The sequence below is a fragment of the Cercospora kikuchii genome, assembly GCF_019650295.1.
Source record: "Cercospora kikuchii DNA, contig_00004, whole genome shotgun sequence".
Classification (NCBI taxonomy): domain Eukaryota; kingdom Fungi; phylum Ascomycota; class Dothideomycetes; order Mycosphaerellales; family Mycosphaerellaceae; genus Cercospora; species Cercospora kikuchii.
In genome coordinates, this window is record NW_025408585.1 from 1,924,300 (window position 1) to 1,942,022 (window position 17,723).

Sequence of the window (17,723 nt, forward strand, 5' to 3'; positions counted from 1 at the left end):
AGGTGTCGCTGTCGCGGAGCTGCTGCGGAGGAGCTCGTGTGATGACCGAGAGCGACCGGCCGAGGGTGTACGGAGGGTCAGACCTTTACAGCGGTCATAAATCCGTCTACAAAGTACACATTCCACAGCAGAAGATCGGCCTGCCGAGCTGCTACACGTGTCCACGGCTCGGGAGATGCGAATATCTTCGCACAGGCGACGGAGTGGGCAGCTCACGTACAATCGCTGCGCCCCCAGCATATTGTTGTTGCGTATCTACGTTATTCTCAAACAAGAAGTTGGCCCACAGACCCTGTCGGCGAGAAGCTTTCGTTTTAAGTCCGGGCTTGGCTTCAACGGAACGACCAGGGGTCTACCGTCTTCGCTGCAGCAGCTGCTGATGTCAGTAGATCTAACTCGCTGAGACGCAAGTCAGCCAACTCTGTTTTCTCTCCCTCTCAACATCACCTCACCACCACCGCCACCCATCACCGCCCGCATTGCAAACCGTCGAGGGCATCGACTCCACCTATTCTTCTTCTGCTGCCGGCCAGCATGATGAACACACGCTATTCGGCGCAGCTTGCGCCTCTCCTGCTTCGCCATGGCACGAGGACCGCCTTTTCGAGGTCTGCTCGCCTGCCTAGGACCATGCCGGCAATGGCCATTATCGTTCCTCGGATGCATCAATCCACCAACACTCAACATCATGGAGAAAACGGTGGTCCGCCGCCTGGCTTCAACATCGAGCAGGCTAAGAAGCCAATCGCCAAGGAGGCCGACAAAAAGTCCTCGGAGCAGAAGATCTCAATCCCAGCCCACCAGCCTTCCGAATCCGCCCCCACTCAGGCTGCCGAGCAACAGGCTTTGAACGAAATCGCTGCAGAGACTGCAGCGGAAGAAAAGGCTGAGGCGAAGAAGGATGTTGCAAAGAAGGAGGAGAAGAAAAAGATGACCATGTGGGAGAAGGTCAAGCACGAAGCACAGCATTACTGGGACGGTACAAAACTTTTGGGCACCGAAGTGCGCATTTCTTCGAAACTGGCCTTCAAGATGGCGGCAGGCTACGAGCTCACACGAAGAGAACACCGCCAGCTCACCAGGACCGTGCAAGATCTTGGTCGCCTTGTGCCCTTCTCTGTCTTTGTCCTGGTCCCATTCGCAGAACTGTTACTTCCAGTCGCCCTGAAGCTGTTCCCAAACATGCTGCCTTCCACCTACGAGAACGCAAAGAGCAAGGAGTCCAAGGCCTCCCGCCTCCGGTCGTCAAGAAAAGAGGTTTCGAACTTCTTGCGCCAGACCATGCGTGAGTCCGGACTTCCCGTATCTCAAACCACAGCGCAGAAAGAGGAGTTCACAGAATTCTTCCGAAAATTGAAGACCACTGGAGAGGAGCCCACAAAGGCGGACATCATCAAGGTCTGCAAGTTGTTCAAAGACGATTTGACTCTGGACAACTTGTCGAGACCACAATTAATTGGTATCTGCAAGTACATGAACTTGGGCACATTTGGCACCGATGCTATGCTGCGATACACCATCCGCCATCGCATGCGACAGATCAAGCGCGACGACAAGGCTATCAGCTTTGAAGGCGTCGAGTCGCTTTCTGTTCCGGAACTGCAAAACGCCTGCGCCGCACGTGGTCTTCGCACTCACGGCATGAGCCCAGGACGTCTGCGGGATGATCTCCAGTTGTGGCTTGACCTGCGTCTCAAGTATGGAGTACCAAGCACCCTTCTCGTCCTGAGCAACGCTTTCATGTACGCCACTGGCAAGGAGAACGAATTCGAGGGTCAAATGTCGGCACTCCAGGCCGTGCTTGCCAGCATTCCAGAGGAGCTCTTCCACGAAATTGAGCTTGAGGTGCACACCGCCGAAGGCGCGACAACGAACAAGCAGAGGCTACAAGTCATCAAGGAACAGCAAGAGCTGATTCAAGAAGAGAATGAGCAAGCCGAGGAGCAGAAAGCTTCTGGTCGTACCGAGGTCGTGAACGACAAGGAGGACATCGACGAGAAAGAGGAGGAACAGAGACAACACGAAGCTCTTGCCAAGAACAAGGACAAGGCCGAGTCGGACATGCTCGAGACAGAAACAGACCTCGCAGAACAGCAAAAGCAAGAGAAACAGAGCACGGCCGCCGGCACCAAGGACGGTGCATCACCTACGCAGGAGAAGACTGAAACCAAGTAGAATGGTCCAGGGCGTATAATGATTACGGTGCCGATACGGAAATTTGTTACAATAGAGGCATAGAACGGGTTGCGGGCGTATTCGCGATCGCTTTTCATATGTCATGCGGAAGGCTGCCATGCCGAGTGGCGAATGCCAAAATTCAAAGATCAATGTGTGACTAGAAAATTTGCCTGATGCAAGGGCGCAATGGAAGGGAAGGATTCTGGACAAGATACCACGCTGCTCCATCACTCGCGGGAAATGCAAGCAGACAAGCATAGCTTCCATAGATATCATCACTTCCCATAATCAAAACATTTGAAACTGTACTCCCGCGCGAGCCGTGGAACACAATAATGAGTTTAGCTGCCGACATCGAGGTGACAAGTTGTGACCATTGCATGTTTTGCATCATCATTGCTTCGACTCGCGGTGGGCGCGCACGGCAGTTCGTGTGGATATGACAGAAGCTTGATTGCAGGCTTGGCCGCGATGGCAAGGGGCACATTTCCTCTTCAGGCCTGAGTAAGTAGAGCTTTGAGGCTTCACGAGATGACCATGCTGACAACATGCAGGTCAAGGAGGCCACGCACCCACCCACCTTAATGCGCAGCGAAGAGAGAATGCTCGAAATCGATCTGCTACAAGTTTTGCCTGACGATCTTGAACTGGTTTCCGATTTCATCTACACACATATCGGCGGACTGGGCAACATGGAAAACAAAATCAGCGATGTGTGTCAAGCATGTGCTATCCCGAACTCAGGCCCTCACGAAGGTCTGCTCGCTTGTTCTTGCAAAAATTAATAAATGCACCAACCGGCATTCGAACCCCTGACCTGCGCGTGACTTGAGGAGCTCTTGCGCGCAAAAAGCAGAAACAAGTCGACCGCACTCTATACGTGTGGATCTGCCGAAATTCGACGATTTGCGAGTCGACTTGTTGAGGAAGCATGTTCGTTTGGGATATATGAAGGTCAACTGTGGCCGCACGGGACTACTCGCGAGTTGCAATGTAGCAGTCGTGCTTGCCACCACCTTCCGCGGTCAAGCTACTGGGTCTGAGAAGGAGACAGGCACCATTCATGGGCAACCAGCACCACTTGTTGCACTGGCGTGCGCCGCCGACTACAGCAAACTCTCCCCTTTCCCCGCCATCTCACGGATGCTGGCTTCCCACAAACGAACAGCGAAAGGTCTCTTGAACTCGCTTTTCGGCGCTTGCGCTTCTTGCTGAGCTCAGCATGATTGCATATTTGGACAAACACCATCATACAGCAAATACTCTTTGCTTGCGGCAAACTACTTGTACTCCAGGTACCAAAGCCTCGAGCTATGAGCAGAGTCAAGTACTTACTGACTCCCGAGGCGCCTTCCGGGAAGACCGTCCCATCTCAAGTGATGATACCGCAAGTCACCTCTGCGCTCTGCATTTTCTGCACTTCCACCTGTCATTTGACTGAACTATAACACAATGTTTGGCATCTACCAAGTTGTGTCTGGCACTTTTTGCTCAGTACCACGCCCCATTTGTCAGATCGTCGGGCTACTCATTTGAATCAGAACACCTTCTGTGCTCATCTCAAGCCACGCAGCTGAGGCCGGTCGGTATTTCTATGTTCAGAGGAGCATTGCCAATCGTGCAAACAGGCTCCCCACATAATCAAGGGGCCTGTACATTGGCACCGAGGTCGAGAATTCTCACGGTCCCTTGGCCATACGCTGGATACCACACTGTACTCGAGACCTGGCCAGCGAGAGGGATCGGGCTTGATGTTAGTAGGAAAGGGCCACGATGACAAGTCTGTGCTTCTCTCCAGCTTCATTCCCCTAGGGCTATGGTTATCCAAGAATTCCGCAACCGACTCGAGCTGTATGCCCCGCCGTTGCCGGCACTTTTAACACAGGTGAATATTCTCTCCAAGATTCGGATTATAATCGATGTACAATAGCAGCTGGCGACTTTGACACATGGTATTAGGTGACAAAAGAAACACCCATGCAAATATTCACCCTGCATAGCTCGTTCACTGCCTGCTTGCTTCACTACCCGGTTTTGCTAGTGTCCACTCTACATCAACCTTCCTGCTGCTACGATGCTCTTTCTTCCACCTTTCTGAGCCGTGAGTTTGCACCGCGAATTCGATGGCAAATGCGTCCAGAACAGACATCATGTCTGGTCGAACAGCATTCCGCGGACTCGAACCTCAGCTTTACGAACAACAACAGCAGCCAACCACTACGCCGTGTGAAGATGAAGACCGCCGTCGAGATTTGCTTGACTCTGAACTCCCATGGGAAACCATTAGCAACATATACTCCTATGTGCTACGAACCAAGATTTCGATGAGCGAGTACCAAAATGACTTGACCTTAGTCAAGACCAAGGGCGGGCACAATTCTGTGACAGGAAGCATTGGCGACGATCTCGACCGCTTGCTCTTGACACACAACGACCACATCGGCCAGTATCTGCACAGGTCCGCCCCAATGCATTTTCAACTTGCTACCAAGCTCAAGGCGGGGTGCAACAACTGGTACGAGTTCAAGATCGAGAATCTCAACAGAATGGTACCTACATCGGTACGCGGGCTGTACATCACTGCCCAGTGTGAGGTCGTTCAGGAGGAAATCTCCGACTCAGCAGACAATCCGGCAGCGAAGTTCGAATGGGTCAACGGCGATGAGACTGCAGAGTGGCCAGTTGATGACATCAGCGTCGAGGATGAGCTGGCTAAAAATGCATTTGTGGAAGCCTTCAGACGTCATCTCAGCGACGAAAGCTCAAGTCAAGCACATCAGACGGACGAAGGCCCGCACGAGGAAGCCATGGGATCTGCAGGAACGGCATTTCGTGGCGATATTACGGCATCGACTGCCTTTGAGGGGTTCGTGCGTCGCCTTCAAGCTTGTAAGGTGACGGAGGATATTGGATTGGTTTTCGACATCGAGACAGAAGATCCTTTCGGAGGAGAGCCGGATACCGAATCGCAAGAAGCATGGTCCTTGTTCGAGCAACTAATGGCTACCGTGGAGGGGATGCGCAGAATCAAGCGCCATAGCATCCACGTTGGACGCTTTTCGGCATCCAAGGTCCGCAACCTTGGCCAGGACTGGAAGGCAGCTGGTGTTATCCACATCAACCAAGAGACGGCTTTCGGACCCCACGACGAGATCTATTGCAAGTTGCTCTCGGATCTACACATTCAGTCACTGCCTTTACCATGATTGGCTCTTCCATTTCGCATTGGGTGTCTCAAGCTCAAAGGTGACGACAAGCATACACTCAATATCGACACGAACATTAATGACAGTGTGATGAAGTGGCAACGGTCGGCCTATCACCGCCACAGGAATCGCAAGCAAGAAGTATGATGAATCGTATGACTACCGCACAAGTCATTCTCTACGCCCGGAGCGGCCAAAAAGGAGGATACAACAGCAGATAGCCGTGCTGTTTGATTCCATGAACGAAATATCAGTATGAAACTTTCGGCTTCTATCAATTGTGCCACCCGAATTCCGTTTCCAGCCTGCGAATGATCTCTCCACCCGACTATCAGCAGAGGACACAAGCTTCTCCGATGCATATGACAATGTTGCTAAAGCTTCTGAGTCTGCTGAAGGTGCCATGTCTTTGCTAATCGGAGCTGTGTAGTCACTAAACACAATCATCCCGCCTACTTCACATGCTCCAACAGTCTCTCGCCATTCACATTGGTCAAGCTCTATTAGTGCTGCATCAAAGGTCATGAAGAACACATGCTGATACCATGCATCTAGCCGCTTGTGATGGCTCTCAGGACAGGTGAATGTCTGTCCTCTTCTTCCGTGCACTCTAAGCACTCTCTCCTCTTCTATAAGATGTTTCTTCTCCCGACCATGCAATCCTTCCCGCTATTGCATACTTTCAGTGGTCCATGCAACTTGAAGCATCAGCACGAATCACACCCACATCCATCCCCTCCCACCTCTTCGACGACCGCACGGCGCATGGCTTGACCACAGAATATACTCACCGTCTTCATGGATTGCCACGCTATAGCGTCCCCTTCTCCGATAGACTGGACTCCATCCAGTAACGATCGCAGTGCTTTCACAGCCACCGCCAATACTCCAATCGAAGAACTTCCCTTTGAGCTGCTGCAGCATGTCTACAGCTACATTGGTCTCCCATTGCGATGCATCCATCACTCGACATACGACAGAGTGATCATCATGACGAAGACGACCTCTGGCCACGACAGGATACTGATTGTGGACCATGAAGACCTTGCCAGGTCTCTGTCCTTGAGCAAGCTATTGCATGACAGGATTGGCTCGTTGATGCACAGAAAGGTGCCCCTCCATCTCAAGGTCGACATGGTCGTCAAGAGAAGCGTAGATTGCAAGGAGGTCAAAGTGGACCATTCATCACTTGCTGATGTGATGTGATCCCTCTGGCTACTCACACAGTGTTGAGAGATGGAAACAAGGGAATCGAAACGATCGGTACCATTCACTCCCATGGTATCTTTCTCGATATCGACTGCGATGCAACATCATTTTCTTTGGATCCTATCGAGGCGGAAATGGATCTTAGCAGCAGTCTGGACGAGCCTTCCCAGTTCGACTGGATCGACACCACTGACTGTAACAATATTGTCGAAGGAGAAGATTGGGCGGACGAGTTTGAGGACTACGAATCCCTCGACTCTGCATTCACCCTCGACACTTTCACTGCCTCCGACACTTCAACTACTGTTACAGAACAGAACGCCCAACAGTGGATGCCATCCTGGGACAACGATGGCAACCGTCAAGAATCAAAGGGGCCGTGCTCGAGCAACGAAGAAGACATCAATCGCCATATCGTGTCTTCGTTCGACTTCGAAGACTTGCGTCAGCGCCTCATGCTATGTCACCACACACAAGACATAGCGATCATTGTGAACACAAGGATCGATGAGCACGGAGATCAGGAGCAAGAATTGCACACAGGTCGGACGAACATCTTCCACGACGCACTGATTCAGATTGTCGAGCAGATGCCAAGATTGAGACGTCATGCTGTCCGCGTCAACCGATTCACGGCATTCGGGTCTCGCCAGAGAGGCCAGGCATGGACGGACACTGGGGTGCAGAGAGTCTCTCACCAAGGTGCATACGAGGATGGGTACGGAACGCTCCTGGACGGTTTGCATGTCCGCTACGAACCAACGGGGAGGTCAGGCAATTGTGTCTGCGGCTGCGTCGGCGCACAGAAGACTGACGAGGAGAGGGAAGATGCTGGTGGGCCAGTCGCCTTTGACTTTTGGTGAAGGTGCCGGCTTTGACAATGGCATTTGTGGAAGTGAGGTAGAGCTCATGTTCTTGGAGAGGCGCGCGAGAATGAGAAGAAGTCCAGAAGTGCTTCTGCCCACGCGAATGGCATCGAGCCTCTCGGTAGGGAGACTTTTGGGGTCGAGGCATCCGAAAGTATAGGAGTTGTTTTCGTCGCAGGTCCGAAAGAAGAATAGATTAGATCAAAGACAACGACGGAATTATGATCATTTCAGATCACTTACGCGGTGGCTTCCACCCGTTCTTCATCTCCATCGTTGCCAATGAACTCGCACTCCGCGGAGCAGGAATAAAGGTGGTTTCGGTCCAGATTCTGAATTTAGATCAAGAGATTTTCTGCGAATAGAGAATAGGTCTGTGATAATCGAGGCTATTCATTGCTAACACACTCCAGGGAGAGCTTAATACTGCCTTTTTGGGAAGGATGTCGTTGCTTTGACACCATTCTATCGGGATCGATTAATCAGCAAGGGGTCCCACATTCTACGTCATTTATGCAACAGAACATTGAAGATGCCAGTCTTCGTCCTACTCGTCAACAACAATTTGCCCACTGTCTTCGACCCCTAACATCACAAAATGGCAGGGAAACTAGCAATCATCGGTGCCAGTGGGAAGTTGGGCTTCGCGACCTTGAACGCTCTCTTGGGCCACAAGCTCATTTCGCCCGAGAACATCGTCTGCACAACTTCATCGGATGAAGGCGCCGGGAAACTCGAGCCAGCACGCAAGGAAGGAGTCGAGATCAGATCTGCCAACTGGGAAGATTACGAGTCATGGAACGAAGCACTTCAAGGATGCGAAAAGGTATTTCTCATCTCCTCTGCTCGAATCGAAAAAGACTTCAATGATGCGCCGCACGGACAAGGCCGGGAAGCAGACCACTTTCCAGCAATCGAAGCTGCTCGTCGGGCCGGAGTCAAGCACATCTATTACACCAGTTTAGCATTCGCCAATCCAAGCTTGAGCCGGGTCATGAAAGCACACGAGCGAACCGAGGAGTATTTGAAGCAGAGCGGGTTGAAGTACACTTTGATTCGTGAAGGACTGTACAACGAGAGCTGGCCGCTCTACTTCGGGCACTACGACATGAAGGGTGATCAGAGAACAGAAATTGTCGTAGGCGGCGATAGCAAGATCAGCTGGACTTCTATTCCGGATCTCGGCTTGGCCAACGCGATTATCTTGTCCGATCCAAGCGAGAAGTGGGAGGGCAAGACCTTCTACCTTTCGCAAAGGAAAGCACATTCGCTCGAAGAGATTGCTGCGATGGTATCCAAGGGAAAGAGCAACCAAGTGAGTCTCAGAGTGGTATCGAGAGAAGAGCACGAGAAGCACCACGTGGAGGAGCGAGGGATGCCAGAACCGTTCGTCAAGTGGTGGAGCAAGACCTATGATGCTCTTCGACAGAATGAATGTGGAATCAACGATCCCACTCTGGAGGCATTGCTCGGGGCCAGGGGTGTTAAACCAAAGCAGATGGAACAAACTGTGCAAGAAACTTTTCACGCTACGAACTTGAGGTGAAAGCATCCTCAATAGGAGCTCGACCACGTCTAATCCTACATTACAATACCCGCTGCGAGCCCACATAACATTTTGCTGGTTCATGAATGATTCCGGCTTCAGACTGCTTCGTGTTGTGGAACGTCGGTGTCACCCAGGCAATCACTATTTCTTTTCTACACTTACTTGTGTAGTCGGGAAAGGAGTTACGATCACCTCGGAGAGCAATGGATCTCGCGTCTGCAAATCTGTGCCGCGGCCCGTCGGCGAGTTGCGCCAAAGCGAGGGATCCAGTAACTTTCGAAGAAGCAAATGCACCCCGGACCGCAAATACTAGACAGGCCAGATTTCCAGAAACGTTCCCAATTTGGTGGCGTTGTGGCTGACTTCAGCTGAGCACACTTGGTACAGTCTCCACAAGTACGCACTCTAGCGCTCCTCCCCGCACTCACTTCAGGTTCCTAAAAGGAGACACGCACATTGAGCTCTCTGCCAAGGCCAGCAACCAAACAGCGAAGCAGCTTACGGATGGCGCATAATGCTCACCTTCAATACTGCGTCCCAATATCGAATCAAAGCGAGCATATCTCCTTGCACCGCGCCTCATCGGTTGACAACACGCCCGCTGCCCGCCAAGATGCAGCAGGAAGCTCAGAGTTTGCAAAGAAACCGCACTAGTCCATATGCCTCCGTCCTCAGACCACCGTGGGCGGTAAATGTTCAGACCTCCAAGAGTTCCAATAAGGTTTAAGCCGAGCCGCTGTACAGTGCACTGGCCAACGACAAGCCCTACTCGCCGCCACATCAGAACGTCACACAGTAGTGTGTCTTTCGCCTGGCGAGGCCATGGACGATCTTGCTCCATCTCCAGCAACCTTCGGAATTGGGGATAGCCAGTTCCCCATGCACTCCTCATCTGTCGTGTCACATTGTTGCCTCAATCCCACTCATAACGATGAGGTCCGCCAATCCTATTTGGATCTCAGGCCGTTTTTCTTGTTTCTGTTCCTGCCCTCGCTAGAGTCGTCGGAATTGTGATCGTTGCCACAATGTTTCTGCCCATGGTCTTCCTCGGGTCTTTGCTCTCATTGGTAGTCCTCGTCTCCGCTGGGGCCCAGCAGAAGCAATGCCGCAACGCAAAATGTTACAAAGCTGTAAGTCAAGCATCGCTCTCCTCTTTCCAGGCTAATTGCATCGATAGATGGAATATGAGGACCGCCGCGGCCGCGATGCGGCAAAAGCATGCTCGTCTTATCAACGCACAACCATCAACCCCTGCCCCGTAACAACGACCTCGACCAAGACCATCACCCCTGGTTGTACCTCGACAGTCACTGTCGCAGCGAACGCGAAGAGCCCTAAGCTCGCTGTTCGTGACCCTGCTCCAGGTTATGGCAACACAGAATGCTCCAGTGGCGGCGACTACAAGCCAGACGTTCCTCAATGGATGCGAAACTCATGCAAACCCCAAGAATGGGCCTCCGCATGTTCATGCCGGGGCGTCACATCCACCAAAACAACACTGAAACCGAAGAAAACTACCGTGACGAAAACTAAAACTCAATGTCAGACGGTCACTGCGACTGTGCCGGTTTGTAGCAGTGGTATGTGGGATGCTTATTATCTTGTGTACAATTGCATGCAGCCCATTGCATATTAGCTGGCTGACTATTGACTCCAAAGGCATCTACTCAAAGCTCGCACCATTGTCGACCGTTCCCGCTGCTCAGAGCTATTGTTCTTCCAAGTTTCCCCAACCGCCAATCTTGACTACAACCACGGCGACCTCTACGACTACCATCACTTCGACTTCAACAGGGAGCACCGTCGTTGAAACAAACTTCGTGCCCGTCACGGACACTACGACCTCAACGTCTACATCCACGTCAACAACGACCACTACAGTCACTGTCAACTTCCCAACAGCCAATCGTCGAGATGTTGCTCTTGGCCCTCGTGCAGCCGCACCCAACGGCCTTCTTACTAGCTTGTATTCAGCTGCCTCTGCCACGATCAGCACGTTCTGCTCCTGCATCCAGACACCACAGACCTCAACCATTACGACCACTTCTACCGTATCAGTGACCGAAGTATCAATCGCTACTGCAACGTGAGTCAACACATTGATATTGAACAGCGTACAACCACGAAAGAAGCTGACCACAATTGTTCCCGTCCAGCGACACGACAAATGTAATCACGACCGTGGATACAGTCACCAGTTCAACGACAACAACTACGGTCACGACGACGACCGTAACAGAAACGTGTCCAGCCGCTCGACCAACATATTGTCCCAATCGACGGAGGTGTATTGACACGTCGGATGACTTTCAGAATTGCGGTGGATGTGGAAACGAGGTCAGTCAGATCAGCAAGATCCCGCAATAACGATGGCATCGCTGACTTGTGCGAATAGTGTGCCAGTGGTCTGGTCTGCAGTGCTGGCTCTTGCCGCACCCCGGCAAGTCCCGGTTGCCCTACTTTTGGAGCGCCGTGTGGCAAAGATACAGATCGATGCGGTTGCGGACGGGCCAGGAATGGGGAGAGCATATGTGCACTGAGAGTGTGCGACGGAAGAGGCTGCTATGACGATTCCGACTGTGGAGGCAATAATAGACGGTGCTTTCTCTCGTCCCTTTGCGGGGGATTTGTTTGCGACTCTTTTAGTGCCGCTGCCGATTTTTGTCGATGAGGGGTTCCAGAACCTTCACTCTCTTGATTGCAGATCGTAGCATCATGATGGACGTATATAGCTTTCCGTTCGTGTAGTTCTGTCAAAACTTGCTGGAATGGAAGGGGAAGAAATGTCTCGGCCACGGCATAACGCAACAGCTAGCAAGATGTGAACGAGTAGTCGCTGCCGGCGATCTACATTACATTGGAAGGCATCATGGGACGGAAGCCATTTCCAAACGAGTGATACCTGCACCTACTAACCGCAATGTGTAGGTAATTTGATACACGAATGCAGTCCGTCGATTCAATGTTGCGTCCCAGCTCATGGCAGATATTTCTGCATATCGTTATCGCTTGAGTTTCTGCTCTGCTGCAATCTACATTTTGCATATCCTATTTCCGCACCAACATACCTTGTGTGGTCTTTGCCGCAACAGCCCTTTCCGAAGAGCATCACCTGTCGAATCGCACTCTCTCCGCTGTGGCAGCTAATTCAAACCTATGGTACTACGAAGACACACCACCGGTGCCCAGGTCTCTTCTGCCACAACTCACCAAGGATGAATTCATTACTGACATGCTGTGATCGCTAGAAATTTGTAGCTCTCTATCTCACGGGCACCATCACCTATAGAACATGTCGACCAAAAGAAACGAAGGAGGGCCAGAAGATGAACGGGTCCAGGACCAGACCCGGGACGCCCACTTCGTCGCCCCGATCTTCTGCTCTCAAACCGACTCACAAGACCCTCGAGCCGCCGCCATCTCCCTCAAAACAACTCGCGACCCCCACTCCATCGAAGAAGCGCTCAACTCCTACTCGCCCCGACAGAGCCCCTTCCACCTGCTGTCGCCAACCCAAATCTGCGACGAAAAAGTCATACGCCACGACCACACCGTCGCCCAACACTTCGAAAGCCAATCACAACAGCCACGAAGCATCGACAACGACACCCATCCGCACAAGAGAACCGTAATCCACCATCGCGAACTCGTCGGCCTCAATCTCGTTTCCAACCTGACCCGAATCCAATACGGATACTGGCACGATGAGCCCGCCTGCCTCATAGGATTCACATTTCAATTTCTTGGGAGTGAGCACGGACATAGGTGGGCACGATTTGACAGAGCAGATGTGACGATCAAATTCCACAAAACAGAAAATGAGAGCGAAGGACCAGATCCTGAAGTCGTAGATTTTGGTCCCAAACATCTGGGTCACTGGCAACAATGGAACAGAAGAGAAACGCGAATGGCATCTCTCCGCCAACCTCCCAGCAGTGACGCTTGGCGCCATACCAGTGCTAGGTCTTTCAGGAGGAGCGTCCCGCACTTACGAGAAACGATATGCATCGTCGGTAGAAGGAGCGAGCATACCTTCGCACGGGCACACGGCACCAGATATGGTACGATTTTGGATCCGAGAGGATGCGAAGCAGAAAGAAGGATTGCCATTGGAGTTCGATTGTGCAGTTGTCGTCACATTTGCGGCGCCCGCAAGCTTTCGAGCGACAGTAAGCGTCAAAGCGGGGGCAGTTTTTGATATGTTGGCGCAGCCGTGGAGTGAGGCGGAGCCAGTCCTGTTTCAGCATGGGATCGAGCTTGGAGAGCTGATAGGGAAGGCTAAAATGGGGATAGTGGACTTTGCGACTTTGGATGTGCGAGATTGGGGACGGATGGTAGGGGCGGAAGGGATGCTTGAAGCTCTAAAGCGGTGAGAATTGTGATTTGAAAGTGCAACTGTACATTCCTAGGATTTCAAGCGAACGCTACGACGCATTCCTAGCTTCTTGGAGAGACGGACTTCTGCGAAAATGCCATGGAGATACCGCTGATAGATGCCAGAGCAGTTGCGTGCTTCTGGGGTTCCTTTTGCTTCGAGCTCTGTGATTCTCGTCGTCCTTCTCATGCCGGCACGGTTGTGAGAAATGACTTAAGTAGACCCAGGTCGAGGCTATGTGAAGCCAAGATGTTAGTCTAAGGCGGTTTCTTGGCCGAAAACCTCGAGCTGGGATAGCGCCGTAGCAGTGGTGCGCTATACGAGCCATTTTCGAAGCCTAGAGATTTTCATTAGCCAATTGAAATCGTCAAAAGGCTCTGCAATGGCCGCCGAGGTTTGTGTTTGCGACCAAACGTAGTCCCGATTAACCGGTTTAGCCAAGTTGATGTTGAGTCACTTCTTTCTGCTACACCAGCGTTGCTTGATCGTTCTGAATTAAAGTAATGATCAACAAGTTGAGTGTGGTTGACTGTTTGCGATCACTGCATAAGTTCGAGAGTTCTGTGTCGTGAGCGAGTGAGCGAGCAAAGCGCAGATGCACATAAGTCAGAAGAAAAATATGCCGCCACTGTGAAACAAGAGTAGCGAATCGGATTCTAGGCCCAAAGACCATAGAAGTCGATCATCCGCGACGGTTGATCCTAAGTCTCTCTTGGCATGGTGGTCTGAATGAACCTGTCAATGAGAACACAATCATCATAGAAGGCGTCCCCATTCCCACTCACCAGACATTCTTGGGTCCTGTAAACAAGCACGATGAAGCCCACAACAACAATCTTCGCCCTCTTCCTCCCCTTCACCTTAGCTTGGGTACGTTTTCTCAAGTCATTGCCGCCATCGACAACACAAGCAGGAGCTAATTCGAGAATCAGAACTGCAAAAAGCTACCCCAAGGAGGCGACGGATCTTGTTTGCCTAATGACGAGCAAAGAGCGCAAGGCGCCGTGACGCAACTCTGTTCCGAGGTAAGCCATAAATTTACAACCACGGGGAAATCGAACCTCTTTTGTGCTGTGCTAATTGATGACAATAGGAGCATCCTTGCAAGGAAGTGGACAATGGCTGCTGGCCGAATGCGATTCATCATGATTTCGATCCCAACCGACCTCGGCGTATCACTGGATGGCGGTCGAATTGTAGTTGAGTCTCGACAATGCGGCAGAAGAGACTGTAAGCGAGTGCGCTGCAGCACTTTGAATGTCGTGTCAGGGTGTGAAGAGGTTGGTTGACTCAGAAGATTGAAGTGGAGTTGTGCATCTCGGGAGCTTGCATGTGTGACATTGGGTGATGCTTGAGACCAAGGGAAAGGTGGAGTAGAGGGGAAAGCCCAAGACAAAGGATACTCATGGAACAGAATGTTAGGTATAAAGCATACTGAGAAGAGTACGCTGCGTTGTCAATACGTGTCTTCGTGAAGTCGTAAGAATGCCATCGCTCGAACGGAAAATCCCAAACCAACACTCTACATTTCTTCTCGAAAGAAACAAGGATCCCTTCCAACTTCCAAGTATATCGCTCAACTGAGTGTAGCCATTGCCGCAGCAAGTAGCTTTGCATTTCGTCGTTCTGCACGAAGAGTCAGCTAAAGTCAGACAAGACGATCGATCGCGGCCCCACCCACTTAGTGCGACGACCGAACCAAGGCCATCCTACCTTTTCGGTCTTTTTCGACTCGAATCACATTTCGTTGTGGACTCTTCTCGCGCTCATAAACCACAAGGTCACCTCTTGATCGACTTCGGTCACGATACTCGACGAGCGAGTACTCATCTCGGGTTGGATCCCGCAGCCGCATTGCCAGGTCGCGTTTCTGCTCAGCATCGCGCTCAAGTCTCAGGGCACGGCGTTCCGCTTCGAGAGCTCGGATCTCTGCATTGATGTCCCGGTCCGATTGGTGAGGACGATCGGCTAGGACAAGGCTACCCGCGTGGTGCGAGTGAGCTGGTGCGCGCTCCTCAATGACGGTCTTTCGCTCTTCATAGTACTCAGGCGCTGGAGGAGGAGGCTGAGGTGGCGCCGCCGGCGCTTCGATGAAAGTTTCGTGTTTCGAAACATAAGTCCCCGGTGAAGACGGCCTTCGCGACCGAGAGCGGGGCATCTGGCTAATGCTGCTCTTTGCGCTGGGTGATCCGCGTCGGTCGATGATCGTTGGCGGGTTGATCCATTCAGTACGTTCCACCATCTCGTGCTCGCCCATTGGCGGAGGTGGCACACCAGTCTCCTCGACTGTTTTCTCGTAGCGGTAAACCCTCTTCTTCTCTGCAATGCTGTCAGTACCATTTCTCCGGACGTGAGCTGGACTCTACTTACCGCCTTCCTTGTATTGTTCGCTGATCTTGATCACTTCATCGATCTGTTCCTTCTCAAGAGCGATCTGCAGGACGTAGAAGTGCTCTTCTTCGGCAAAGGGATAACCCAGATCCATGATTGCTTCCACTCGCACCAAGCGCTTCGGCATTCGGGTCTTGCCCTTCTTGAACTTTCTTTCTTCACGAACACTCTCCTGGATCAATGTCTCTTCAACGGTCTCGACTGGCACTAATTCAGTTGCTGGAGCTGGCGGAGGAGGCGGTGGGGGAAGTGTCGTCACGCTTGATTCGCTCACAATCGTTGGTGCCCGGCTCTTTGACTTCTTCGTGCTTGCTTTGGTAGGAGCTTTACTGGGAGCTTTACTTGTTGCTTTGCTGGTTGCCTTGCTGACGCTAGAAGCGCTGCTACTGCTACTGCTTGAGCTGCTCTCGCTCCTCTTGGCAGATTTCTCGCTCTTGGGTACGCGTCTCCGGTGGACGGAGCGCTCACGCTGGATTTCTACCTCGCGATATCCTTCCGGCGGCTCGTAGTAGCGCTCGTACTCACGATAGTGTCGGTCGTCGTCCCACGCATCGCGTGTGCGGCGGATCGGGAGCGGAACAGGTACGTAGGGTGCGATGGGATATTCTTCGCGCTCATAACGAGCGGGCCGTCGGTCGAAGGTGTCGAGACTACTTTGTCTTCTCAGCAGACCCGGACGCGGCGCGCGCTGATCGATATCAAAGTCTTCTCGGCTGATGCTCTTTCGGCGGGGCACAAGTTGCATATCAGCCAGTTCACGAGGATCGACGTCACCAAACAGCTCCCTGTCGGTCCTCCTCCGCGGTCGAGATGGAGCCCTCCGCTCCTCCTCGTAAAAGCGATCGCGCTCTTCGTATCCACCGCGAGGACCGCGGCTCTCCACCCGGTCCATGACGGCGATGTCGATGTCCCGTCGCCCCGGGCGGTCCCGTTCGTGGAAGTGGAAGTCCTCCTCATATCGCCGGGGCGGCGGGACACTGCCCCTGGCGCCCAGTCTCTCGAAGCGCTCTCGATCCCATCGTTGGGGAATGTCGCCATAGGCCAGGTCGTCGTTGCGATAGCGTGACATGATTGCTCCCTCGTCTTCGGGCTTGTGCTACACGAGCACCGCTCTCTGGCTCAACGCTGATGTTCGGTAGGCTGTGCCGGCGGAAGAATGCAGGGCGCGGGCAGGAGAAGGAGCAGTGGGAAGTGGGAAATGGGAGTGGAAGTGGCAGCTGGCCAAGATGGGGCCGCACAGAGTCACGGGCGGTGGCTGGCGTGCTGGCGTGGTGCAGGGAACCGGGCTGTACGATGGGCGTCTGCGAGTGCCCAATTCTGGAGCGGTTGCTGCAGTGGGAAGGTTCGGGCAGCGACAGACTGTCTCTCAACGCCCTTTACGCTCCGAAACCCATGGGCGAGCACAGACGGCAGTGGGAAGTGGGTTGCGTCGTCCGAAGATGCACACGCTGCAGTATTGGGCAGCAAGCGAGAAGTGGGCTGTCGAGGACGACTGCACGAGGATGACGTCGAACTTGGCGCCGATCCCTGTTCCAATCCCTGCTGACTTCACTTCACTTCACCCGCGCCTGCCTTTGGACTTGAGCTTCACTTCATACGTATATGATCGTGCACCACGCATCGTGTCCATTGATGTGTGAGATAAAGATCTATCTTCACTTAACGGCCACGGCTGTAGTGCAATCTGAGGAGTCGGTACCGGGTCAGTGGCCCGCAATGAAGGCATGCAGCTTGCTCAGCGGTAGTTTGAGAGCAGGTGCGCGGAACTCCAGCGAGCAAGTCGAGATGAGTTCAGGCTTGAAGAATATGTGCGGTCTGGCATCTGGTTGAAGCGGCGCAATATGTAGGGTCCAGTATCGGCATGCCGTTGCCGCAAGCCGCAAAACAAGAGCAGAGAGGAGGCACTTCATGGCAGAGTTGCTAAGAAGCGCAGACGGGATGCGAAGAAG

The 17,723-nt window shown here is 52.6% G+C and overlaps 5 protein-coding genes across 6 annotated transcripts; 4 read left to right on the forward strand and 1 right to left on the reverse strand.

Annotated features, from left to right (window-relative positions):
* Window positions 1-534: 534 nt before the first annotated feature.
* On the forward strand, window positions 535-2,175 carry CKM354_000699300 (uncharacterized protein; the record flags this gene model as incomplete). The annotated part of the gene is made up of 1 exon (XM_044802330.1): window positions 535-2,175. The coding sequence occupies one exon, from the start codon at window positions 535-537 to the stop codon at window positions 2,173-2,175; it is 1,641 nt and encodes a 546-aa protein (XP_044658265.1).
* A 2,153-nt stretch (window positions 2,176-4,328) lies between these two features.
* CKM354_000699400 (uncharacterized protein) lies at window positions 4,329-5,384 on the forward strand (the record flags this gene model as incomplete). Of its 2 annotated transcripts, none has more annotated exons than XM_044802331.1 (1): window positions 4,329-5,384. In XM_044802331.1, one exon carries the CDS (start codon window positions 4,329-4,331, stop codon window positions 5,382-5,384), a length of 1,056 nt encoding a protein of 351 aa, XP_044658266.1. The 2 variants fall into 2 exon arrangements, with proteins under 2 accessions (XP_044658266.1, XP_044658267.1); XM_044802332.1 differs by having other exon boundaries at window positions 4,986-5,384.
* A 798-nt stretch (window positions 5,385-6,182) lies between these two features.
* On the forward strand, window positions 6,183-7,456 carry CKM354_000699500 (uncharacterized protein; the record flags this gene model as incomplete). Its single annotated transcript, XM_044802333.1, has 2 exons — window positions 6,183-6,581; window positions 6,632-7,456. 2 exons carry the CDS (start codon window positions 6,183-6,185, stop codon window positions 7,454-7,456), a joined length of 1,224 nt encoding a protein of 407 aa, XP_044658268.1.
* Window positions 7,457-8,057: 601 nt separating this feature from the next.
* Window positions 8,058-9,005, forward strand: CKM354_000699600 (uncharacterized protein; the record flags this gene model as incomplete). Its single annotated transcript, XM_044802334.1, has 1 exon — window positions 8,058-9,005. The coding sequence occupies one exon, from the start codon at window positions 8,058-8,060 to the stop codon at window positions 9,003-9,005; it is 948 nt and encodes a 315-aa protein (XP_044658269.1).
* Window positions 9,006-14,959: 5,954 nt separating this feature from the next.
* Window positions 14,960-16,843, reverse strand: CKM354_000699700 (uncharacterized protein; the record flags this gene model as incomplete). Its single annotated transcript, XM_044802335.1, has 3 exons — window positions 14,960-15,009; window positions 15,097-15,702; window positions 15,754-16,843. The coding sequence occupies 3 exons, from the start codon at window positions 16,841-16,843 to the stop codon at window positions 14,960-14,962; spliced, it is 1,746 nt and encodes a 581-aa protein (XP_044658270.1).
* Between the last annotated feature and the right edge of the window lie 880 nt (window positions 16,844-17,723).